This window comes from Musca domestica, unplaced genomic scaffold (genome assembly GCF_030504385.1).
Source record: "Musca domestica strain aabys unplaced genomic scaffold, Musca_domestica.polishedcontigs.V.1.1 9, whole genome shotgun sequence".
In the NCBI taxonomy this organism is placed as follows: domain Eukaryota; kingdom Metazoa; phylum Arthropoda; class Insecta; order Diptera; family Muscidae; genus Musca; species Musca domestica.
In genome coordinates this window covers 14,639,034-14,665,280 of record NW_026712435.1, presented here as the reverse complement: position 1 = coordinate 14,665,280, position 26,247 = coordinate 14,639,034, and the positions used below count along the sequence as shown (strand labels likewise).

Here is a 26,247-nt window from a genome sequence, read left to right as displayed (position 1 = left end):
GGACTAGCTTATAGAACACAATCCACGCCGAAATGATGACTCGATTTGTTAATCGATTTTTAAATTATCGCCATTTACAACAAAGTATCGATACAATGGACATCGATTATTTGCCACCTCTAGGAAGTGCGGCTAAATAAACCACTGTTTATAAACGTTTCACTTACAAAGTCTCACTGATAAATAAAGAAAAAGCTTAGAAATGCCGCGAATAATGATAAAAGGAGGTGTTTGGCGGAACACCGAGGTAAGAAGACACAAATTAAAGCATCTGTTGGGAGCTATGTAATAAAATACTTCTTGTGCAGGATGAAATCCTTAAAGCCGCTGTAATGAAATATGGCAAAAACCAATGGTCACGAATTGCCTCATTGCTTCACAGAAAAAGTGCTAAGCAATGCAAGGCTCGTTGGTATGAATGGCTGGATCCTAGCATTAAGAAGACTGAGTGGTCGCGTGAAGAAGATGAGAAGTTATTGCATTTGGCCAAGTTGATGCCAACCCAGTGGAGGACAATAGCACCCATCATAGGCCGCACTGCTGCCCAATGTTTGGAACGTTATGAATACCTGCTGTAAGTTGTTCGTCGAAAATTAAAATAGTTTGCTATAAATTTGCTCTATTTTCACCTTGTGTAGAGATCAAGCCCAACGGAAGGAAGATGGCGAGGAAGTTGCAGACGATCCGCGTAAATTAAAACCCGGTGAAATTGATCCTAATCCTGAAACTAAGCCAGCCAGGCCAGATCCAAAGGACATGGATGAAGATGGTATGTATTTGGAATTCAATACGGCAAGCTAAATTTTAATGAAATATTTTTATAGAATTGGAAATGTTATCAGAAGCCCGAGCTCGTTTGGCTAATACACAAGGCAAAAAAGCAAAACGTAAGGCCCGTGAAAAGCAATTGGAAGAAGCTCGTCGTTTGGCTGCTTTGCAAAAACGTCGTGAACTTCGTGCTGCTGGCATTGGTAGCGGCAGACCTAAGCGTATTAAAGGTATAGACTATAACGCCGAAATTCCCTTTGAGAAAAGACCCGCTTTGGGTTTTTATGACACATCAGAGGAACACATCGACAAATCGGAACCAGATTTCAATAAAATGCGTCAACAAGATTTGGATGGAGAGTTGCGCTCTGAGAAGGAAGAACGTGAACGTAAAAGGGATAAACAGAAGTTGAAACAACGAAAGGAAAATGATGTGCCAACAGCAATGCTGCAGAATTTGGAACCTGAACGAAAACGTTCTAAACTTGTATTACCCCAACCTCAAATATCGGATCAGGAACTGCAGCAGGTTGTTAAGCTTGGACGTGCCAGTGAAATCGCAAAAGAAGTTGCAAGCGAAAGCGGTGTTGAGACCACCGATGCATTACTTACAGATTACTCAATAACCCCACAAGTGTCTGCAACACCCAGAACTCCAGCTCCATACACTGATCGTATTATGCAGGAAGCCCAAAATATAATGGCTTTAACACACGTAGAAACACCGCTAAAGGGAGGAGTTAATACTCCCCTTTACGAGTCTGACTTTTCCGGAACATTACCTAAATCTTCAGCAATAGCCACGCCAAATACTGTCATTGCTACTCCTTTTAGGTAAGCATTATTATTTGTAAGTAATGGCCTACTAAACCAATTCTAAATACATTTGTATAGGACACAGCGTGGACAGGAAAATGGTACTCCTGGTGGCTTTGCAACACCCATGTCATCGGCATTGGTACCTGTTGGGAAGACACCACGAGGTGGCGACGGATCTCAAACAGTGGCTTTGGTTAGGGACAAACTAAGCATCAATCCAGAGGAAAATATTAATGTTGGTGATACACCGGCATTGTACAAAAATTATCAAAAACAACTTAAACATAGCCTACGCGAAGGTCTGGCTACACTTCCAGCTCCCCGCAACGACTATGAAATCGTTGTGCCTGACGATAGCAATGACATTGCCCCATCCGAACCATCTGATGAAGTCGCCATGATCGAAGATCAGGCAGATGTAGATGCGCGCATTGTTGCGGAACAAGAAGCAAAACGTAAACGTGAATTGGAGAAGAGGTCGCAAGTTATACAAAGGACTTTGCCACGACCCACTGAGGTCAATACAAAAATATTACGTCCTCCAACCGATAAGCAAAATCTAACGGAACTCCAGAAGGCCGAAGAATTGATAAAACATGAAATGATCACCATGTTATTATTTGATTCTACTAAGGACCCTGTGCCTGGACAATCACAAGCCAAAATGGATCAATTACAAAGTTATTTTAAAGCCAATCCATATGAAGATGTCTCACAAAGTGATCTGGAGAAAGCCAAAGAAATGTTGGCCGAAGAAATGAAAGTTGTAAAGGAGGGTATGGGACATGGTGATCTACCACTCGATGTTTATTCACAAGTATGGGAAGAATGTTTGGGCCAAGTCCTGTACTTGCCCTCGCAGAATCGGTACACTCGGGCCAATTTGGCAAGTAAAAAAGATCGCCTTGAATCAGCTGAAAGACGTTTAGAACAAAATCGCCGTCATATGGCAAAAGAAGCAAAACGTTGTGGCAAAATCGAAAAGAAATTAAAAATTTTAACTGGTGGTTATCAGGCTAGAGCCCAGGCCCTGATAAAGCAGTTGCAAGACACATATGAACAAATTGAACAAAACACAACTGCATTATCCACCTTCAAATTTTTAGCTGAACAAGAGTCGGTGGCTATACCCAGACGTTTAGAGGTAAGTTGAAATTGTCCATGTTTTGCTTTGTTCTAACAGTTGATATGTTTAAAATTTTAGTCATTACAAGAAGATGTACGTCGTCAAATGGAACGTGAGAAGGAGCTTCAACAGAAATATGCCAAACTTCAAGAAACTTTATCTGAACTAAAAGTATCATGTCCTAATTAAATGTTTACTGTTTAAATTTGTGGGATAATAAAACATAATATGTGTGAACTTCGCTTAGAAGAAATAAATCAACTTCTTAATTACAGATTATGGTTTCTAATTTCACTCTTTTCCTTTATAAACAATCTTTAAAATATTTAGAAAAACGTCAACGAAATGATGATTTAAGACCCTATAAAATTTATATTCTTGATCAACATAAAATTCTGGAACGATTTCTTTATATCCGTGTGGTGTAGTCGCTCTAACTGGTTCTAAAAGAATGAAATTTTGCTCATAATCAAGTTTTGTCTGCAGTTTAATCAAACTTAATATAGGGAATCTACATCTAAGCGACTTCGTTAGTGTAATTGGAAAGTTAGGTTCATTTGACTTCGTAAGTGAAATCTTTTCCAGGATCATCGTCTTTGGAAACTGTTCCAACAATCATTTATTTCTATACCCTCCACCAAAAAAAGTATGGAGGGTATATTAACTTCGTCATTCCGTTTGTAACTCATCGAAATAATCATTTTAGACCCAACAAAGTCTGTTGTAATCACGCTACAGTCTAAACGAATTAAGATAGGGAGCTAAAATTTTGCACAGATCTCTCTTTTGTCTGCAGGCAGGTCAAGTTCGAAGATGGGGTATATCGGTCCACGATATCGTATAGCCCCCATATAACGGTACCCCCGATATTCGGTATTTTGATGATGTTAGCCACATTTTTCAATGGAATTGTCTGAAAATCCACACAAGTAAATCCTTGTGGGTACTTTATACCTCGGCAGAGAATTATCTATATAGGTCCACGATATCGTATAGCCCCCATATAACGGTACCCCCGATATTTGGAATTTTGATGATTTTATTCACCTTTTTCAATGGAATTGTCTGAAATTCCACAAAAGGAGTCCCTTGTGGGCATTTTACCCCCTCCAAAAGAATTGTCTATATAGGTCCACGATATCGTATATCCCCCATATAACTGTACCCCCCCCCCCCCGATATTCGGTATTTTGATATGTTAGCCACATTTTTCAATGGAATTGTCTTAAAATCCACACAAGTAGTTCCTTGTGAGTACTTTACCCCCTGAGAGAGAATTGTCTATACAGGTCCACGATATTGTATAGCCCCCATATAACGGTACCCCGCGATATTCGGTATTTTGATGATTTTAGCCATATTTTTCAACGGAATGGTCACAAGGGGTTCTTTGTGAGCACTTTACCCCCCGGCAGAGAATTCTCTATATGGGTTAACGATAACGTATAGCCCCCATAAAACGGTACCCCGCGATATTCGATATTTTGATGATTTTAGCCACATTTTCCAATCGTATTGTCTGAAAATCCACACACGGAGTTCTTTGTGAGCACTTTACCCTTGTAACGGAATTGTCTATATAGGTCCACAATATCGTATATCCCCCATAAAACGATACTCCCCTATATTCGGTATTTTGATGATTTTACCCACATTTTCAACGGAATTGTCCGATAATCCACACAAGGAGTTCTTTGTGAGTACTTTACTCCCTAAAAGAGAGTTGTCTGTATAGGTCCACGATATCGTATATCCCCCATATAACTGTACCCTCTAATATTCGGTATTTTGATGATTTCAGCCACATTTTTCAACGGAATTGTCTGAAATTCCACACAACTGGTTCTTTGTGAGCACTTTACCCCCTGACGTAGAGTTCTCTATATAGGTTAACGATATCGTATAGCCCCCATATAACGGTACCCCCGTTATTTGGTATTTTTATGATTTTAGTTATATATTCCAATGGTATTCTCTGAAAATCCACACAAGGATTTCTTTGTGAGCACTTTAATCCCTGAAAGGTATTTGTATATATAGGTCCACAATATCGTATATCCCCCATATAACGGTACCCCGATATTCGGGATTTTGATGATTTTAGCACATTTCCCAATGGAATTATCTGAAAATCCACACAAGGAGTTTCTTGTGAGTACTTTACCCCCAGACATAGATTTGTCTATATAGGTCCACAATAGCGTATATCCTATATATCGGCACCATCCGATATTAGGTATTTTAAAGATTTTAACAGAATTTTCAATGGATTTTATTTTTTTGAATATTTTCTAATTCGTTCCAAATGGTGGAGGGTATTCAAAGTTCGGCCCGGCCGAACTTACTGCTTTTTTACTTGTTTTAATTGTTAAAGCTGTATAATTAATTTCTAAGCAGAGATCTGAATCACATTTATTTCCTAAATTTTTGCATACCTTATGTACACATAAATTCAAATGGCCGAATTTACGGAATACATGACACATGTACTTAAAAATCCGGCCCTAAAAGCGCTCAGTTCATGTACAATTAAATCTTTGATAGTTTTGGAGTGTAGGAATGCACTAAAAAGCTAAGTCGTCCATTAAGCTTTGGTGGTTTCTAGGACTTTACAACATTGCTGGTACTGAATTAGTAAATGAATTGGAAAGATGTGGATCCGAGCTAATCGATTTGTAGATCGACAACTCGGTGGAGTCAACCTTTATCATTCTTCCGTGTGATATATAACCATTACTCCGGAAGATTTAAAAAAAAAATTAGCTAAATGGAAAGGGTATGCAATGTCTGCAAGAAACCTACTTTTTTATAACCTCCACCTTGGAAAGGAGTATATATTAACTTTGTCATTCCGTTTGTAACATCCCTAAATATTCGTCGTAGACCCCATAAAGTATATATATATTCATAATCAGCATAAAATTCTAAGTCGATTTAACGATGCCCGTCTATCTGTTGAAATCATGATACATCCCACATTATTTGACGTAGAGCTTCAAAATTTAGCAGGACGATTTGTATTGTGTCTAGGATTGTTAACGGACAACGTTTTGGAATAGCACCCATATAACAGTACCTCCCGATATTCGGTATTTTGATGAATTTCGCCACGATTTTGAACGGATTTGTCTAAAAATTGGTATTTGTAGGTCATAATGGGTTCTAGCTTGTGTAGCGGAGCATTGTATATATAGGTCCACGTTTTGGTATAGCCGCCATATAACGGTACCTCCTGATATTCGGTATTTTTATGATTATTGCCACATTTTTTCACGGATTTGTCCAAAAATTGGTATTTGTAGGTGATAATGGGTTATAGCTCTGGTGGCGTAGCATTGTGTATAAAGGTCCACGTTTTGATATAGTCCCCATATAACGGTACCTCTCGATATTTGGTTTTTGATCATTTTTGCAACATTTTTTTTTTCACGGATTTGTCTAAAAATAGGCCTTTGTAGGTCATAATGGTTTGTACTTTGGTGGCGAAATATTGTATGTATATGTCATATATTATATTTATTTTTCCCACATATTTTAGCGGATTTGCCCATAAATTGGTATTTTTAGATCGTAATGGGAGCTAGCTCGTGGCGGAACATTATATGGATAGGTCCACGTTTTGGTCTTTTTGCTGGTTTTTGCCACATTTTTCCACGGATGTTTCTAAAAATTTGTGTTTGTTGTTCATAATGGGTTCTATCCCGAACATTGAATATTTAGTTCCACGTTTCCTATAGCACACATATAACGAAACACACCGATATTCGGTATTTTGATAATCCTAGTAACATTTACTCACATTATTGTTTCTAATTTGGTATTTTAGAAAATTTGATAGGTGACAATCCTAGAAGTATAAAATTGTCTATAGAGGTTCCCGTTTTGGTACAGCCTCATATAACGGCCTAACTCACTATATGGTTTTTTTGATAAGTTTAACTACATTATCCATACGGTCTTACTGGTATATGAAGTTTAAAGTGAAACACGCTTGAATTCAGGTACTTTTGTATAAAAATGTTTTCTTTACCCTAAGGTGGAGGGTATTTATGTTTTTTTACTTGTTGTTTTTGCACCAATGTTTGCATTGTGTCTCGACAAGTTGTTGCACGACGATCCAAATATGCACTAATTTTGCAAACTGTGATTGCAATATTTTTACGTCTTCTATACACTAAGCCTTGTTGCTACAGAAATCATATGTATCAATTGGTGTCTCAAAATGTTCCATCGAAAAAACGGTTTTAGGTCCGTGGTACGCAGAATAACTCTTAACCCATTAGTGGACGAAGTTCCCTGGGCACTACCTTTAAGCGATTTACACCAATTACAAATAAAAATGGTATAGTTAATTTGTTTTAAAAACAATTTATTCAAAAAAGCTTATGGTTTTGGAGTTATGGGCCGTCCCTTATAAGGGACGCTGCGCATTGGGTACACTTGGCTTATGATATTCCTTAAAGCAATTTTTAGGGTGGAGACCTTTGTCACACTTCTGACAAATAAAATTAGACTTTTTGCCATATAATCCACACCGTTTATCTGTTTTTGAATATTCAATAATGTGGTTTCTGCCATCATATCTTGTATCTGCAGTGACATTGCTATTGCGCAAACCTCTTGATGCTGGGGTACCATACGATTCCAGACATGATGTTGCAATATAACGGCGAAAATTTAGAAGAGTTGAACATGCCGGATCATTGGGATGTAACTTCTTCATTAACAGCCATGCATTCACTACTGACGCATCAGGCAAATATGCAAATATGGGCCAACACTATTTTTTTGCCTGATTCTAGAGCGGTATCGGCACCATCTATTGGTGGGGTCGCGTAAATTTCAATGTCGTGCAACTCATTATCGCCAATAGCATCCAATTCATTAAGTATTTCAGAAACTGTAAGTCTGCACATATAAGATTTATTACTCAATCAGTGGATTACAATTGTACTACGGGCGCAGTGTCCCTCTAAGGGGACGTTGCATTCATAGTCACTTTATGCACGTGTCACAACAATTTATTTTATTTTTTGGGCATAAACTAGTTTATTACACTTACTTACAAATAACAATACAAACACAATCATAAATATTCACAGAATCATAACTTTATTGAAATTTTACTTACCCAGCTCGAGATTTTTGTTTTTTCAGAAATTGGTTTTCCATATTTTGCACAAAATACAACACGCAACTCGCAAGAAATTAAACGAATGGGATAGAACATAATTCGTTGGAGTGTCAGTAATGGCATAGCCTACTTGTTTACAAAAAAAACGAGCATTGGAAAGTGCTACAGTGGAAAATGTGAGAGTCCCTTATAAGGGACACTGCCCACTAATGGGTTAAAAGGGATCATAGGATTTGTTTCATACTTGGTACAATGTAATATTTTATAGATGGACAATATCGGTTGACTCCTTCTGGTACATTCCCGCACAGAAGATAAACATTTGCAAAAAAATGCTCTAAATTTACTTATAAGTTTTACTAAGACAGAAAACGTTTCTTTTTCAGAAAAAAATTACAAAAACAGCAAACGTTGTAAATTCTTACACTTTCTGCAACGGAGTTGTATAGCTGGTGCATCATGCATAGATATTTCTAAACTGATTTACAATAAATTGCATACATTTATTTTAGGCTGTGCGATGGTTGTATGTGCGATGAGTATATCATTGGTATTTTTAGATCGTAATGGGATGGTTTTCTACCATGAGATGGTTTTCTTTAATATTTTTAATGGAGTTCTACTACTCCTTTGCTATGCAAAGTTAATCTCTCGATGTGAAAAATGAGAGACATATTTGATAAGTGGCGCCCAATGTGCCACTAAAGAATTCTGTTTTTAAGTATTTCATTGTTTAATTGAATTTTTTTGTAATACTAACTACATTTTTAGTACTAAATAAATCTCTTGGTTGGAAAAGTGTAACTAGAAATCTCTATGGATTCAACACTTTTTGTTTCATATTAAATAAGTGGCGCCCAACGTGACTCCAAAAGAAATACATTGTTTATTTCAATATATTTTTGGGAGACTTCTACTACCCATTTGGATTGCGAAAATAATATTTCGATATGAAAACTAAATAATACGATATAACTATTACTCATACATTGATTTTTGATATGTAATAAGTGGCACCCAACGTGACTTCCATATTTTTTTTTTCTTTTACCACAACATTGTTCAATCTATTTTATTTTAAATGAGATCTACTTCCCAATTAGAATTAGATTTGTCTTCTATTCCTACCTTGCTTTTAAAATATTTAATGAGTGGCGCCAACGGGAATCTTTTGCCACAATATAGTTTAATTACCTTTTTTATAATTTTTAAACAATTTGTAATACTAAGTTTATTACTAGGTAGGAAAAGTATATCTGGAGTGGCGCCAACGGGAATCTTTTGCCACAATAAAGTTTAATTACCTTTTTTATAATTTTTAAACAATTTGTAATACTAAGTTTATTACTAGGTAGGAAAAATATATCTGGACCTCTTTATGAATTCTTAATTAATAAGTGGCGCCCAACGTGACTTCAAACTTTCGCTCTTTCTTTCGCTAACATATTGCATAATTTTAAACCAAGTTTAGACAACACTAACAAATGAGAGCATATTTCGAATATTCTTCTCTCTCTCTGCTCCCCTGGATATTCCTCTCTTTTCAATCTCGCACTCTACGATCTTCGATATTTTTAGATTGCAGATTAGACTGCAGAGTCGAGCCCACCAATTTCCAGTTGACCCCTTGCCTCCCATTGTTGTTTGGTTGGCTACATGCTGTTTATACTGACTTTGTTTTTGTTGCTCTGATTCAGAACTGCAAGAATGTAAAAAAAGGCAAAACTAGTAGATTCTTGCAGGTTCTGGCAAGAATCTACTAGTTTTGCCTTTTTTTACATTCTTATGGTATATGGTAGTTATGGTACAATGAAGACAAGGTAGGGAATATGAATCATCTGAATAAAATTATTTCTTTGGTAGTCTTGTAATGTCAAAACATGTATACAGTTTTTATTGAATTCTATTGAAATTTAAATTCTTATTTAAAGGATTTGGGGAGACTATACATTTGCTTTTAGGTATTGAAAAAAATCCTCGTCGTTGCCATCGTTTTTCGCGATTTTCTCTTAAATTAAAATATTGTGAGATGATACTTATATATGGTAGTTATATGTATAACTCATTTTTTGAGTTATCGACCAAAATCTGTAACTTTGAAACCGAAATTTTTGATATAAAAAATAAGTTAAGTTTGACTATCGGTAGGTCTTAGCGACTATTTTGATTTCGTCTTTAGCTTACCGGTAAAGAATTTGGAAATTTTCAAAAAAAAAAAAAAAAAAAACAATACATAAAAACTAGAATTCATTATAAATTCTGTTTAAATCTTAAAAATACCGTATATAGGAAGTTACCGTTATTTTGGGGCGTGGACCTGCAATTTTCTGTCACAGGCTGTAGTACCCGATATTTAGTGGCTATACGAAGACCATTTTAGACAGGCTGTAGTTCTCATTAGGAACTTCAAATACGAAATTTGAAACAATTCCGCTAAAGTCGCTAAAATCATCAAAATACCGAATATCGGGAGGTACAGTTATATGGGGTCCTGCAGACCAAACACACATTTGAGTAAAATTCTATCAACCTACTTCAATTCGTTCGGAAGCTAGAGTGATTTCCACAGACGGAAAGAGGTACGGTCGGACAGACGAACAGTCATCGTTAAATCGACATAGAATTTTACGCTGATCAAGAATACATGCTTAAAATAGTTCAGCACCAAACAGCAGCATGGCAGCTGCTGTTTAGCAATGGCATAATTATTATAGGTAGCAGCAATTGCATCCTTTCATTTTCACATCATGACTGAGTAATTTTCTTCACAGAAATTCTTAAAAATTCCAGCTATATGTAGTATATAGCTGTCTCAAGCCCGAACACATTTTAAGCCACAAATGATTTTTTATATCCATTGTCCATCATAAATCCTAAAAATTGTATTAGCTAAATCAAAAAAAAAAATGCCCTTACATAGACTGACCGCAACAAATGTGGCAAATTGCAATTTTATGTGTATTTTATGTTAATCAAAGAATGTTACCATCCAGCTCGACTTATTTTTTAACCATCAAATGATGACCTCGAAGCATTGCTAGAACAGTGAATGTAAAGAGGGGGTGGTGCAAAGACAAAAAGAATCTGCTTGTCATTTTTGCAAGAGACAAATATGTGTCAAAATTGAGTCATTTATTAAAGATTTAAGATTCCCTTTGGTAATTGCTTTCTATGGGTCAGTTCGTTTTTTTTGTTCTGTTAAAAAAAACACACACAATAGAGATAGAAGGGGGAATGTATCATTTATAATAATCAGTTTTCAGGGATTATACTATAATAAAAAATAAATTTGTTACAGATGTTACCGATGTACATATGTATGTAGGAAGTTTTGAGCGCATTTTTATCTGTCTTTCAGTTGTGGTCAAATCTGTATATGCGAAAAGAAATCAGCATAAAAAGAAAAAAAAATAGTTCTTAGATTTTAGGTCCTGTTTCTCTCGGTTGATATAAAAAAGTGAACTCGAAATTAAAACGACATTTAAAAATGTGGGTTTTAAGTTTTTTTTTTTGAATTAATAAAATCAAGCATTTGAAGAACCTGGTTACAGTGAAGTTTCTGTTTTGGAACTTATGACACGTCACTGCATGGCACAATAATAAAAATAATTTACAAGGTAGCCCCATGATTTGCAATTGCTATAAAATATTTGCTGATTTAAAATTTACCAGCTGATTTGAAAGCAAACAAGTAAAAAAGCTGTAAGTTCCGCCGGGCCGAACTTTGAATACCCACCACCATTTGGTACAAATTTAACAATTTCAAATAAATAAAATCCGTTAAAAATTCTGTTAAAATCTTGAAAATACCTGCATAGGCAACTTTTGTCACAAGCTATTACAATATTCAAATCCGAAACTTAAAAAAAATCCGTTTATAATGTAGCTAAAATCGTCAAAATACCGAATATAGGGAGGTACCATGGTGGTTATAAAACGTGGATCTGCACAGACAATTTTCTGTCATAGGCTATAATATCCATTACGAACTTCAAATACCAAAATTGAAACAATGCCGGTAAATAATGTCGCTAAAATCATCAAAATACCGAATATCGGGGGGTACCGCTATATGGGGGCTATACGAAGGCGTGGACCTGCACAGACAATTTTCTGTCATAGGCTGTAGTATCTATTACGAACTTTAAATATTAATTTTGAAACAATTCCTGTAAAAACTGTCACTAGAATCAGCAAAATACCGCATGTCTGGAGGTACCGTTATATGGGGGCTATACGAAGACGTGGACATACATGGAACATTTTCTGTCTTAAGCCGTAGCATCTATTACGAACTTTAAATATTAATTTTGAAATAATTCCGGTAAAAACTGTCGCTAGAATCAGCAAAATACCGCATATCTGGAGGTACCATTATATGGGGGCTATACGAAGACGTGGACCTACATGGCCCATGTTCAATACCAAAAGTCCTGCAGACATAGTACACATTTGAGTAACATTTTATCAAACTACTTCATTTCGTTCGGAAGCTAGAGTGATTTCCACAGACGGATAGACGGAAAGACGTACAGACGGACGGACATTGATAAATCGACAATTTTTGCGGTAAGGGGATGGCGGTCGCATTTGTCTGTCTGTTTGGGTGGCATGTGCCTACGATAACTCTCAAAGGTAGTATCCGAAATTGGTATGGTTCAAACTTGGTACGTCGTAAGCTTAGATCGAGTTCGAAGATGGGCAACATCGGTCCACTCCTTTTGTTACCTCCCCCACAAAAGGTCAACATTTTTAAAGGAAACAAGTCAAAAAGTGTCAGCCGGTTTTGCCGACAGATGTATAACTGTTGACCCTCTATGGGCTAGGTTCCGAAGGAACCAAATATTGTCGTATCGGACCTAAATAAATATGATATAAATATTGCGACGTGCCAGGTTTGGACTATATTGATCATTGTACCTGAGATACCAGATATAGTGGTCCGAAAAATTTTATTTTCACAGTTCATCTAATATACATAAAAATATTGGTGTAGGTAAAATTACAAGAGAATCGAACATTTACATCCAATTTTATGCGAAATTACAAATTCCATATTCATCTCAGGTTTCTGGTTGAGAGAAATATTTAGATACAGCAAGTTGTAAAAAATCGCTGACTTGTTTCGCAGGTTATGACAGATAAAAATATTACAATTTTGTTTTTCAAAAATTTGAATCCCATGTGGGAAAGGTACCAGAAAAATTGTCCGACCTCTACCATTTTTATCACAGATCTTGTGTTGATGGAAATATTGGGATGTACCAAGTCTGTTAATTTCGCATTATATGAGTTTCATGGATATTCAAAATGTTGACCCCTTGTGGGGGATTTATCAGAAGGAATGGTCCGAACTCTACCATCCTTATAACAGATCTTGTGTTGATAGAAATATTAAGATGTGCCAAGTCTGAATGGAATGGGAGGTTAATTTCGCGTTATATGAGCTTCATGGGAAATGGAAAATGTTAACACTTTTTGGGGGGATGACCGATATATTCCATCTTCGCACCAGACCTTGGATTTTTGCATCAAATTTTATAACAGTTATAATTGTTCAAAATTTTGACACTTTGTGGGGGAGGTACTCGATGGACCTATATTGTCCAAACCAAACCTGATCTAGCACTGACAAAAACATCCAATGATCCTTTCTTTTTTTACGAGGTAAATTATTATACCCTCAGCCAACACAAACGGTCAAAATTTGAATAATTATAACTTTTATAAAATATGAAGTAAAAGTCCGACTGTATTCAAATTTCGCATATCCCAATATTTCTACCAACACAAGATATGGTGGCCCACAGAGGTTCAAAATTTGAATAATTATAACTCTTATAAAATGTGAAGTAAGAGTCCGATTGTCCTCCAATGTTGCACATGCCATTTTTTCTGCTAACACAATATCTGGTATGGAAACGGAAAATAGCGGGCCACGCCATCAAGATCTGTTGTGAAAACGGAGTATATAAGACCACTTCATCAAGTGCCTCCCCCACAATGCATCAAATTTTTGAATGATTATATCTCTCATAAAATGCAAATTAAGCATCATATTCTCTTCAAATTTCTCATATCCCAATATTTTTATTAACACAAAACCAGGGGGTAAGATGGAATTTGTCGGGCCGCTCCTTCTGCTACTTCCCCCACAACCGGTAGAAATTTGAAATAATTAAATCTCTCATAAAATGTGAAATAAGCATCAGATTTTCTGTAAATTTCACATATCTCAATATTTTTTTCTAATACAAGTTCCGATGTAAAAATGATAGATATCGGCCAACCCCTTCTGGTACCTCTCTTACAAAGGTTCACGGTTTGCAATGCATATATCTCTCATAGATAGATGGACGGACATACATAGCTAGATCCACTCAGCTCAGCGGGATAGGAAGATTCAGATGTAATATCCTCTGTGTAGTACCAATATTTCGAGGTGTTACATAATTTTTGGCCCAATCTAACCTATAATACCTCCCAACACATACTGTTGTAGGGTATAACAAGTAAAAAAGCAGTAAGTTCGGCCGGGCCGAACTTTGAATACCCTCCACCATTTGGAACGAATTAGAAATTTTTCAAAAAAATAAAATCCATTAAATTTTATTTTAAATCTTCATAATATCTAATATAGGAAGGTGCCGATATATGGGGGTATATATGATATTGTGGACCTATTAAGACAAATCTATGTCTGGGTGTAAAGTACTCACAAGGAACTCCTTGTGTGGATTGTCAGATAATTCCATTGGAAAAAGTGGCTAAAATCATCAAACTATGAATATCGGGGGGATATACGATATTACGGACCTATATAGACAATTCCCTTTCAGGGTGTAAAGTATTAACAAGGAACTACTTGTGTGAATTTTCAGACAATTCCATTGAAAAATGTGGCTAACATCTTCAAAATACCGAATATCAGAAGGTACCGTTATATGGGGGCTATACGATATCGTGGACCGATATAGCCCATCTTCGAAGAGAAGAGAGATCTGTGCAAATTTTTAGCTTCCTATCTTAATTCGTTTAGACTGTAGCGTGATTACAACAGACGGACGGACAGGGCTAAATCGTCTTAGAATTTTACGCTGATCAAGAATATATATACTTTGTTGGGTCTAAAATGATTATTTCGATGAGTTACAAACGGAATGACGAACTTAATATACCCTCCATACTATGAATGGTGGAGGGTATAAAAATATTGCCCACTACTATGTTGGGAAAAATATTAATCCAATTGTGTTTTTATACCCTAAACCACATAATGGTAAGGGTATTATGTCTTTGTGCTTTTGTTTGTAACATGGAGAAGGAAGCTAGATAGACCCATAGTTACTTTTGAGGATCTTTATAGAATCACTTTCTGAGTCGATTTATTCATGTCAGCCCGTATGTCCGTCCGTCCGCCTGTCCATGTATTTTTGTGAACAAAATGCAGGTCGCATTTATTATCCGATTTAGATGAAATTTGCCACAAATCCCACTGAAATTGGTGAGAGTCCTTTGGAATTTAGATATAGCTCCCATATATCTTCAACCGATTTCGGATTAATTGTGCTCCAAATAACCAATATCAGTCGAAATGCCCTGAATTATGGCACATCCGACCGAATTCAGTCTAAAGGCAGATACATCAAATTTGGAGAAATCAGTTCAGATATAGCTACCAAATATATGTTTCATCCTATTTGGTACTTAAGTCCCTGACATTCGTAATATACATTCGACAATAATGATATTTGATACCGGGCATCAGATACTGCTCGAAAATACATCTGCTAAATTTTATCGAGATCGGTTCAGATGTTTATATAGCTTCGATATTCATCTTCGCTCGATTTTACGGCTATTGCTCACCTTATTTTTCGCATTCAACCGAATTTTGCCATTTGGTGATACTCGGTCGGGTATATCTATTGCTCCAAGTCATATCATATACTATACAGCAATGTTATTTGGTTCCTAGTTGGTGTGATCTACTTCACATAAATTCGCAATATAAACTTTTTTGTTACGTGAGCTATACTAAATACGCATAGTGGTGCAGGGTATCATATAGTCGGCCCCGCCCGGCTTTTGGCCTTTCCTTTCTGGTGAATTTTTCAACATTGCTCCACAAACACCTGTATATTACAATATAACTTTTCATTTCGTCTATACAATTGTGGAGTTCGCTTAAAAGTATGACAAATTATTGAGTACTTAAACAATTCATAACAAATAAAACATCGTTTTAATTTTAATTATAATATTATTTATTATAGTGTTTTTTTTTTGTATTTTTGTGTATTTAGATAATAACTATAGTGCTATTATTTAAATAATTTCGTTTTTCTTTGTTTTATTGTAATATTTTGAAAATAGCGAACATTAAATATTTTAGCAAAACTTCATTCTTATGCATAAAATTGTGTGGCTTATGTGTTCTGTTTTCATATAATGTTGTTTGATTGTTGTTTAAATATACAATTTGTAACTATTGACAAAGAATTATTTAATAAAATCTTATAAAAATTGCTAATTAAACTATTAACAAAACTTGGTAAAACAATTATGATAATATTTAGAAACTTAAAGCATTAGAAAAAGAAAAAAATATTACAAAAAGAAAAACAATTTGCTTAACAAAAATTGTAAAACTCTTAAATTTATTCATAGAATTTTAATAAAATTTATTTTGTTTATTGGGAGATTAATTCTAATAAATCTTAATTTAAAACAGGAAGCATTTGATATGTTGTTTAGAAACGAATTTAATTATACAAAAAGTTAACGGAAACAAGAAATGTATAAATAAAAATTTGTCGTTTTGTAATAATTTTTCATTTTTTTGTTTTTGTTTTAAATTATTGGCACACTATCTAAGTCTTGGAAGTTGGTTTTTGTTTTTGGGAATATACATACAACATTTCATGGAGTTTGTTTTTTATTTGCTTTTTTTTTAAATGTAAGCTTATATTTTATGCAAAATTACAATATTACTTTGAGTATATCTGGGAATTGGTGTCTTAATATTAAATTTAGTTGTAATTATGTTGGTTTATGTTTTAATAACTAAATCTCGTTTGTTATTGAGAATTGAGTATGAGTATTTGTTTAGGATAATGGTTGTAGTTTGATTTTTGTTTCTTCTCTTTTTTTTTTGTTTTTTAATTTACAAATCTTAACAATTATTTAACAACATTTAATGTTTTAACATACTACCATTCACAAAATGAAAAAAATATACAATTGTTTATATAAAGTATGGAAATAATTAATTGCTGGCTTCCTAAAATTCATTGGAATTTGAGTTTTGTTTTTAATTTTATCAAAATATTTAATTATTTATGCGTATTTGTGGTGATTAATGGCTGTATTGTGTCCTACGATCTTTAGTTGAATTACCAACCAACACAGAAAATTGTATTGCCAACACCATAAATTATGGTGGACGTTTATAGTTGCCAACTACCAATCGTTTTGCGAAATGCTGTATAATCAGTTGGCAAACCAACAACGTTATGATTTCCTATTCATAATCGGACCCAAGCTATTTCTTAATTCTATTTTCTTTTCAAATATTTACATGCCAAAGCGTTTTAAATTCTTTTAATAGCCAATCATACCTAAAGCTGATATAATTGACATTTATGTATTAAATGTACAAGGCTTTTACCCTCAATATACAATAGTTTTAATCGTCAAATTTGGTGGAACATCATGCAACACACTTTCCGTCTTAATTTAAAATCGTTTATATGATCTTTACAAAAAATATTCGGGCTATCTGGCACTGAGAGCTAGTAAAGTTGCGCCCAACGTGTTGTTTCAATAAATATTTAATAATTCTTTCTCACTTTTGATTGTCATGTCGACACATTTCTTAAAATTTGGAATATGTAAAGTTTTGAAGGAATCTAACCACACCACCTTAATAGTTTATGATTAGTGTAAAATGGCGAAATTCGAATCCACTTAAAATTCCCAATTTCAGTTTCCCTTTCGAACATTGAAAAACATTCGTGCCACCTTACCCAATGTACCCACTATGTCCCAGCCATCTTTTCGACCTACAAATGTACTGCCACTGCCATTACCACACATTGCATTTGTTGGCACATAGCTTTGATGCCATAACGATGATGCTGACGTAGCTGGTGAAGATGTTCCACATGAATCGAAGAAAGTTGACGATGTTTCGAAATTTTGATTATTTAGGTCGACCTATGACGGTGTGGAATACCAACCACTTGTTGGGGCGCCCTTATGATACAAATGGAAACTGGAGTGGGGAGTAAAATATTGTTGTTGATCTAAATTGCTATAGGTCAGGCCACTGGTGGCATCGGCAGTAGTGCCTGTGTGGTGCATTGCTGCCGTGGCCGAATAGGGTTGAGGTTTGAGTGGAAGTGGTGATGAGACATCTGTTGCACTGGTCGTAGTCGTGGGATATTGTGACTTTAAAGGATCAACATATTCATAACTACCATTCAGGGTGGTCAATGTTGTTGCGGTTGTGGGAGGTTTTCCAGCATTCAAAGAGTTGTTGGAATCACGTGGTGATACCGAACTGGGTGGTGTCATGGCATTGTGATAATCTATCGAGCTATGATGATAAGTACCATAGGTGGATACCAAATTGGTGAAGGCATCCGTTGAAGTCTTTTGAGGATGTGAATGCAATTGAATGTATTGATTATCATAGGATGACTCGCTGCCAGGTGGTGTGGGTAGGGGACCGGTCTGTTGGTCACCATAAAACACACCGGTGGGAGTTTGCCGCGCTGTGGCCCTGATGACACTTTCGCGATTTGCATAGAGCTGTCGTAGGAGAGCTGTTGCTGGCATTGGCGGTGCTGGCTGCTGATAATGCGGTGTTCCAATCCATTGAATGGTGCTGCTCTTTTCATTTTGTTGCTGTTGTTGTTTGAGCAAAGAATCTGTACTAAAATCGGTAGTATTGGCCACTGGATTCCCAGCCGTGTTACTGGGTGACGGCAGGTGTTTTGACATGGCTTGCTCTAAATCCTTGACAGATGATTCAGCACTTTGTATCTGGGGAGGTTGAGTTGGTGGTGGCTGTGGTTGTTGCTGCTGCTGCTGTTGCTGATGTTGTTGGTTATCATCTATGATCGAGGGCAATCTACTACGTGGAGTATCACGATCTAAAGCAGGAACTTTGGCAATTGGTTCATTAACCACAGGATCAACAGCGCCATTGCTGGAATCAACATCGGTCTGCTGGGGTACAACTTTGCTCTTGCGTTTACGCTTTGTTGTGCTGGGTGCCGGTGTGGGAGCTTGAGCAACTGTGGTGGGTAAATTATTCGCCGAACCATCGTCCATTGCTCCCACAATGGTTGGTGTGCTGGAACTGTCCTTAATCATATTCAAATTGTTGTTTGCTACATTGTTGGCATTTCGGCCTCTGGATCTTTGTTGTTGTTGTTGCTGTTGGGATTCGGGTTCTGTTTTGGGTGAGGCTAATTTAGTCTCTGCTCCCGCCAGGCCGCTGAGACCACCATTATCCATTGTACTCGTCGATGGATCACCACTTGGTGAACCTGAACTCTTGTCAAGACTTGAAATATCTTCGTGTTTGATGTTGTCAATGCTTGGCTCCAGTTGGCAACAATCCAGGATGAGATTTTCATTTTCACGATTACTTATTACATAATTTACACAAATGATATTCTGTTCTTCGGCATTTTTCGAGTTACACACTACGGTGGCACAGCTTTGCATCCAGGTATAGCCTCCACTTTTGTTCATTAGGCGATAATAGCCCGTTAGGACTTGACCTTTTTCAATAACTATACGAAAAGAGGATAAAAAGAAAAAAATTTAAATAACTTCGTGTGACATGATAATGCCAATCTTCAGCTGGCAATTGTTAATTGTTGTTTATTTGAATTTCCAATTTTAAAAAGGGGGGAAATGAAATAAAATACTTACGGTCTGTGTGATGTTTTCGCATACGATTGGCATCCTCAGCATGGCACAGGGCATACATACTTTTGCCCACCATTTCTTCCGGCGAGTAATCCAACAAGTCCGATACTCTATACAGAATCAATAAAGAAAAAAAAAAGAAGAACATAAATCACAATTAGTTCCCGAATGATTGTCGTTGTTATTCGCAAACTTACCTTGGTTCACAGTGGGCAATGCGAAAATCAAAATTAAGTCTTGTCACAAACATATCGCACTCTAAGCGTATTTCATGCACAGATGGTGGTGGCAGCGCTATGGCCAGTGCAACCATACCCAATAGAGGGGGTTGGGATTTCCTTGTGTGTGAGAATGTGTATTGCGGTCGTAGTTTACACAATAGCAGGACAACCTTTAAGTAGAGAAAAAGGGAAATGAAAATTAATTCTTTTATTTCAAAAATAAAATAAAGTAAAGTTAAAAAAGTAATTCAAAAGTAAAGAGAAAAACAATTTAGGAAATCCTGGCTTATTGTAAAGGATAAATATTAAAGGGGCATTTAATCTGTACTGCGGACATCACCATTTTCAAGGGGAATTGGGAAAGTATCAACATTTTCTCTAAAAATCTATGAAAAATTCATAATGTTAGATTTTTGAATTCAAGAGGCTGACAAACGTTGGGCGCCATTCTCTCAGCAAAAAAATGTCTGTATATCATGGCTGGAAATTAAGCTTAGGTATAATTCTTGCTGAGAATATGTAAGCTCTAAACTCTTTGAAGAGGTAGCTTAGAGGGACATTGACTTATGTAAAAATGTATTTTTTTTAGAAAATATCTTCTTTTTATTTCTAGCAATGTTATTTTCATAACCTATTTTATGGTTAATATAACGATATAACAAATGTGTATTACCATTAGACAAAATTTTTAAAAATTCTGTTTAGGTGATAATATTGTTGAAAATGTAGAATCCATTTGTCATTCTCCTTGTTGGGCGCCATAAAGCGATATGCTATAATAACATCAGGAATATCTATGACGGGATCTATAGGTTTTATTTAGTCAGTTTCACGGTGTTTCAAATCTGTTATGATATATACAACGATTAACTAGCGGATTCTTCTTATGCGATTAGTAGGTGAATTGGGCGGAGTATTTATTTATTTCTGTTTAAAAGTGCATTTCACAAACTTTCGTATATTGACGTATATTCTTAACAGATGAATCAGCACTTTGTATCTGAGAAGGTTGAGTTGGTGGAATAGGTAATGGAATAGGCAATTTAAATCCACTGGGTTTACTTAATCTGATAAACTGTAAAGGTACTATCAAATGAATATCGAGGCCAATAAAGCAGAGAGGGGTATCTCAACAAAGTTATATAGCATTTAAAGTGGTACGAGGTTTTTAAATCCTTCTACTTCTCTGAATGTGTTAGTTGAAAAATTTTAAAGTACCTAAATTAACATGTTAGAATGACTCCAGGTTGGGCGCCATATTTTTACTGTGTAGTATAACAAATGTATTTTAAAAGGTTGAATCAGAAAATTTTTGCAAATCATATTGAAGTGATAGTTTATGAGTTCATTATGTCTTTTATTGATATGGGAATTAGTGCATATATATGGGCGCCATAATTGGTGTTAAAATAAATAATTAGTTTATGACTATTGACAAATTAAGGAGAAATTAAATAGGTTTCTCCTACATGAACGGCATAATACAGAGGGATCCCAGAATGAGAATTCTCATCCAAAAATGTAAATATATTTAAATCAGGGACGTACTCAATTGCCTCTTCCTAAATTATGACTTTTCTGAAATGTTTGTATATTTTAACTAGAAAAGATATATTTTTTGAGTAGTTTCCCCCAAAATGGTTTCGAAATGCCTTCTTGGAAATGGTGCTGCTTCAAATCAATTAGTATAATTGGTATGGGGGCGCGACGACCAAATTTATACTTATAAACTTGAGGGCCGTTCTCAAACAAAATATTTTCAAGATTTTAGAAATGTTGAATGAAATTAATTGAATATCGTACAAATAAATATCTGACATTCTATCAAGTACAACTGAAATGGACGGTTATGACGCAATGTTAAAATTTGATAACAAACAAAAAATATATTCAGAAAATATTATTTTGATTGGTTGAATAAGGCCTTATATTAAACCATAGTTCCCTAAAATCAAAGTGAAATTTATTTTCATTACATTTTTTTAATTATATCGTTTTTTGTTCATCGTCTATTTTGTTATACCTGCCACGAAATGTGGAAGCTAAATCGAAATCTCTGAAATAGATATCCAACGGATAATGTGTAATTGTCAACTTATTTTGAAAGCCAGCTGAAACAGCGAGTTGAGAGAGTAGTTATGACAGCTGTCAAACACATCCCAAACGTAGAGATATTTTATATCTACACCTTTCTCAGATGTAATTCGAATCATATTAATTTACATTACAAATGGAAAAATTCGAAATACAAATGGAAAATTTCGAAATACAAATGAAAAATTTCGAATTGCGATTGGAATAATCAAATTACAACTGAAATAATTTGAATTACAAAAGGTGTAGTTACGTTACCTTTTGAGGCGTAAACATTTCAATTAGAAAAAATATTTGTTCCTCAAAATGTATTCGTCACATTTTAAACCTTTTTGAGAAAGCCGATAAACCCTTTTAACCGTTGTTTGAACTTGGATAATTTTTCACATTAGCCAGAAAATAGCTGCTTATAAATCTGATATAAATAAAGCTGATCAAACTGTAAAATTTGAAGTTTTCGTTTTAATTTACTGGACTTATGACTTAAATAAGGTCGGTCAATAAGCCCATCTCACACCTAAGTTTGCTGTCAAAAGACATATTGTGATTTGAAATTCAAAGAGAGTCATATCACAAAAGTACAGAAACTACTAAGTTTATTGTTAAACTGTTCTCAAAAATAGTTTTCTTGGCCGACCTTATGTAAGACTTGACTGGACTAGGTTATTGAGTTGCCAACTAATTTTTATAAACATTGACATTAAAGTTGCCAATTTTTATGAAAATATTTCAAAGCAATGACTTTCCCTGAGTAATATTTAATAAAAATGATGATAATTTTTGGGGCCTGCTCTTTGGAATATATAATTTTTTATAATAATTATTTATAATTTTCTTTTTGTTAATAAACGTTTCATTATTTTCCTCTATCACAACTAAAATGAAAATGTTTCTTTTTTTTTCAAATCAATGATGAGAATTTGCAGTATATACACATGTTGTAGGTATGTACGATATGTAATTATGACAAAAATCGTGAACAGTCAATGCTATATTTCGATACTGATCAATAAAATCAGTTAAGTTTTCTTAAAGTCGTTACAAAAATTGGTTAGTAAAATTTTGAAAATACATTAAATTTATTCAAATTACGAAACATAAAATTTTTTGTTAATTTTGTTTTACTTTTTTATAAAGTTTTTAGAAAAACAACCAAAAAACGAAAACACAATTATTGTTGATAATTCGAGTAGAGTTTGCTAACGATTTCGATTCTTTGTACTGATTTTGATTGATACGTACCGAATAATTGGTGCCCAAGTTTTTACCATTTTTACCACCACTGGCCGATTGGTCATTATTAGCCTGCAGATAATGAAGGGGAAAAGGGAGAGGGTTTAAGATGGATAACTTAGTTTGTATTTCTGTTTTTGTTGGTGTTATTTGTTTTTGTTTTACTTGTCATGAGTGGGAGAGTTAATGAACAGAACAGAAGCTAGAAATCAAAAAATCTAAAACAAAAAGAAACTACGGTCTACAAACATACTACAACTACAAGAATTATATATTATTACATTGAGGCCTTGGCGGAACTTTTAAGTTGAAAGTTCCCAACACATAAAATATATGGTTTCAAAAAACTTACCCTATAACCGGAAGATTTAAAGTGACAGCCTCTTTTGGTTAAGGTGGATTTCATGCGTACACAAAATGAACGTTCGAAACCTTTATAGCCGCTATTTGAGTTCATTGTCATTTGACCGGAAACTAATAAAACAAGAACACATTAGTTGTATATTTCTTTTGTTTTTTGCAATAAAACTTACCATCTGGATTATTGGTACCATGTGAGCCAATACCATCATCCGAGCCTCCAGAGTGTGGTGATGACATGCCAGCCGGTCCAGATGATGATCCATTAATACCGCCGGATGTCAGACTTAGGCCAAGTTGTTCAGCAATTTCGGCATGATCACCCTGATGTATATAATCGAAAATACTGCTGCCTGTCATTTCCACCTGGGACAAGCCCAAATATATGGATACCGTTTCCGAAATATACAGGAAACGGCCATCAGCAGCAACTGCCAAGGCAAAGCCATCCAAAGACTGAAGGAAATGAAAAAAAAAAGAAAAATATTTGTTAATTCAAAGACAAAAACTACTTGGAAATTTGCATTTCATGAGAGAGGGAATTTAAATAGAACCAAGCGCTTACCTGTAGTATGTGGGTACCCTGATGTTGTTCAAACAAATCAACGGCGGGGCTACGTCTTATGGCTGCACCTACAACATTGAGAGGAAGAAAAATGGAAGAAACAAAATTAAAGACTTGTAAAAATAATTGAAAAAAAAAAAAAAAAAACAATAATCATGGTTTGGGGTTAGCGGTTATGTAGAACATTACGAAACACCGTTTTTGTACCAAGTGACAGATATACATGGAAAAAGTTTGGTAGGGTATCATAAAGTCGGCCCTCCCAACTTTAAGACTTTCTATACTGGTTTAAATTCTGATGGTGCCGGTGGTGTTATTTACTGGCTATACCAAAACATGCGCCTAGCATTGCTATGGATTTGACAGTGGCCGATTCCCACATAATTTATTACCAAACCCCTCTTAGCTACCCAGGATTACAAAACATAAATCTTAGAACAATATTTTTTCTATAATTCAATTAAAGGCTTTTTTATGATTTTGGCTTTAGGCCACAAAAAATTATAAAAAATTGAGTTGAAAAAAGCCATAAAATTTATGTGCATTTTCCCATCCCGGTCATACCAAAAAAAAAAAAAAAGGAACTAACGCCAAGGGAAAGCATACATTTTCTTATGATTATTACGATTATTGTTATTATTGCAAACGCCCAGCAGCTTAACGCCATCAAAACAACTTTGGACAGACAGAGGTTAAGTGTGTGACGCCCTGGAAACAAACTCCCACAAATATATTCCTTGAGCTCAAGCCAAAAAAGAAGAAAAAAAAAACAATGAAATTCTAGCCAGCCAAGGTGTTGACCACTGGCTGCCGAACATTGTCCTGGCAATCCCTGGAGTAACACATATGCTTCATTTGCACTTTTTTCTATTTATTTGTTTTTGCTCTCTCCCCCACACGATTTTGGCCAAGCAATTTACTTAGTTCTATACAAATACACTTGTTTGCTAGTGTGTGCATGAGTGCGAGGGTGTGTGTGTGCTGGCGTATTTTTTATGACAATTCAATAAAAATAATCATCATTTCATTGTAAGGTTGTTTTTATGCCGGAGGATAGTAAGGTATAATTGCCATGTGAGGGATGAATTGTGGAAGTTTTGTTTACCCATACATGCTCATTGATTTAAGCGCAAATAAGTGAGGGTTCAGCTGCTTATGAATTATTTATGGGAATTATTGAAAGACTTTTTGGGAGGATTTTAAAAAAAAAATGACGTTTAACAGGGGTTTTCATGTTTGGTGTTAAAAATAATGTTCTGGGAAAAAAATTATTAAATTACATTAAAATATATAACATAAGCCCTTGATTTGGGAAGTTTACAAGGCTCGGTTTTAGAGGATAGTGTAAAATGGCCAATGTGGCAATACCTGTAGATGCTGAATATTTGGTTTCAAATAGTTTGCTACCGACATAGCCTTGAAAAATGTAACAAATACCTTCAAAATATTAATACTTCAGGTATCCTGTTTAATATATGGCATTCTAAAATAAGGATATACATTGAAAAGTTATTGAGAGGTTGGCTTCTAGATGTTAAGTAGAAAACACATCGATTACACCTGAATATATGGATGTGGTTTCGGAAATGTGTACTAAAATTGTACGAAAAGTTCTGAATGGTACTATATTTGGTATTGGGTGAAGGGAAAGAGATAATATTCTGATATTTGATAATTAGATTACTGATGTTATCGGTGTATTAAGATTTGGCATTGGTTTGGAAATGCGTACTATTTTTTGGTGCGGAAAAGTACTAAATGGTACTAAATTTAGAATTGAGTAAAGGGATAGAACTGAAGCCATGAAATTTTTGATTGCAATAACTGTTGGTGTCTAGAAATGAGATAAGGCACGGTTTTGCAAATGAGTACTAAAATTACACGAAAAGTACTAAATGCAACTTAATTTGGAATTGAGTGAGCTTGAATCCCGAAATTCGATATTGTGGTCACTGTTTGTATCTGGAATTGAGATCTGTTG

The 26,247-nt window shown here is 35.1% G+C and overlaps 2 protein-coding genes across 2 annotated transcripts in view; one reads left to right on the top strand and one right to left on the bottom strand.

Annotated features, from left to right (window-relative positions):
* The first annotated feature begins 96 nt into the window (after window positions 1–96).
* Window positions 97–2,987, top strand: LOC101898443 (cell division cycle 5-like protein). Its single transcript, XM_005186937.4, has 6 exons — window positions 97–247; window positions 309–574; window positions 639–769; window positions 825–1,602; window positions 1,663–2,731; window positions 2,792–2,987. The coding sequence occupies exons 1-6, from the start codon at window positions 203–205 to the stop codon at window positions 2,900–2,902; spliced, it is 2,400 nt and encodes a 799-aa protein (XP_005186994.2). The 5' UTR covers window positions 97–202; the 3' UTR covers window positions 2,903–2,987.
* Window positions 2,988–16,090: 13,103 nt separating this feature from the next.
* LOC101898271 (protein trachealess) overlaps window positions 16,091–26,247 on the bottom strand; it is a 140,399-nt gene continuing 130,242 nt past the window's right edge. Inside the window, exons 5-11 of the mRNA XM_059131682.1 lie at window positions 24,267–24,334; window positions 23,875–24,157; window positions 23,694–23,815; window positions 23,351–23,413; window positions 19,991–20,184; window positions 19,797–19,903; window positions 16,091–19,654 (exon numbers count right to left, since the gene is read on the bottom strand). Of these exons, the coding sequence (XP_058987665.1) occupies window positions 18,066–19,654; window positions 19,797–19,903; window positions 19,991–20,184; window positions 23,351–23,413; window positions 23,694–23,815; window positions 23,875–24,157; window positions 24,267–24,334 (2,426 nt within the window). The 3' untranslated portion in view covers window positions 16,091–18,065. The remainder of the gene's footprint in view (window positions 19,655–19,796; window positions 19,904–19,990; window positions 20,185–23,350; window positions 23,414–23,693; window positions 23,816–23,874; window positions 24,158–24,266; window positions 24,335–26,247) is intronic.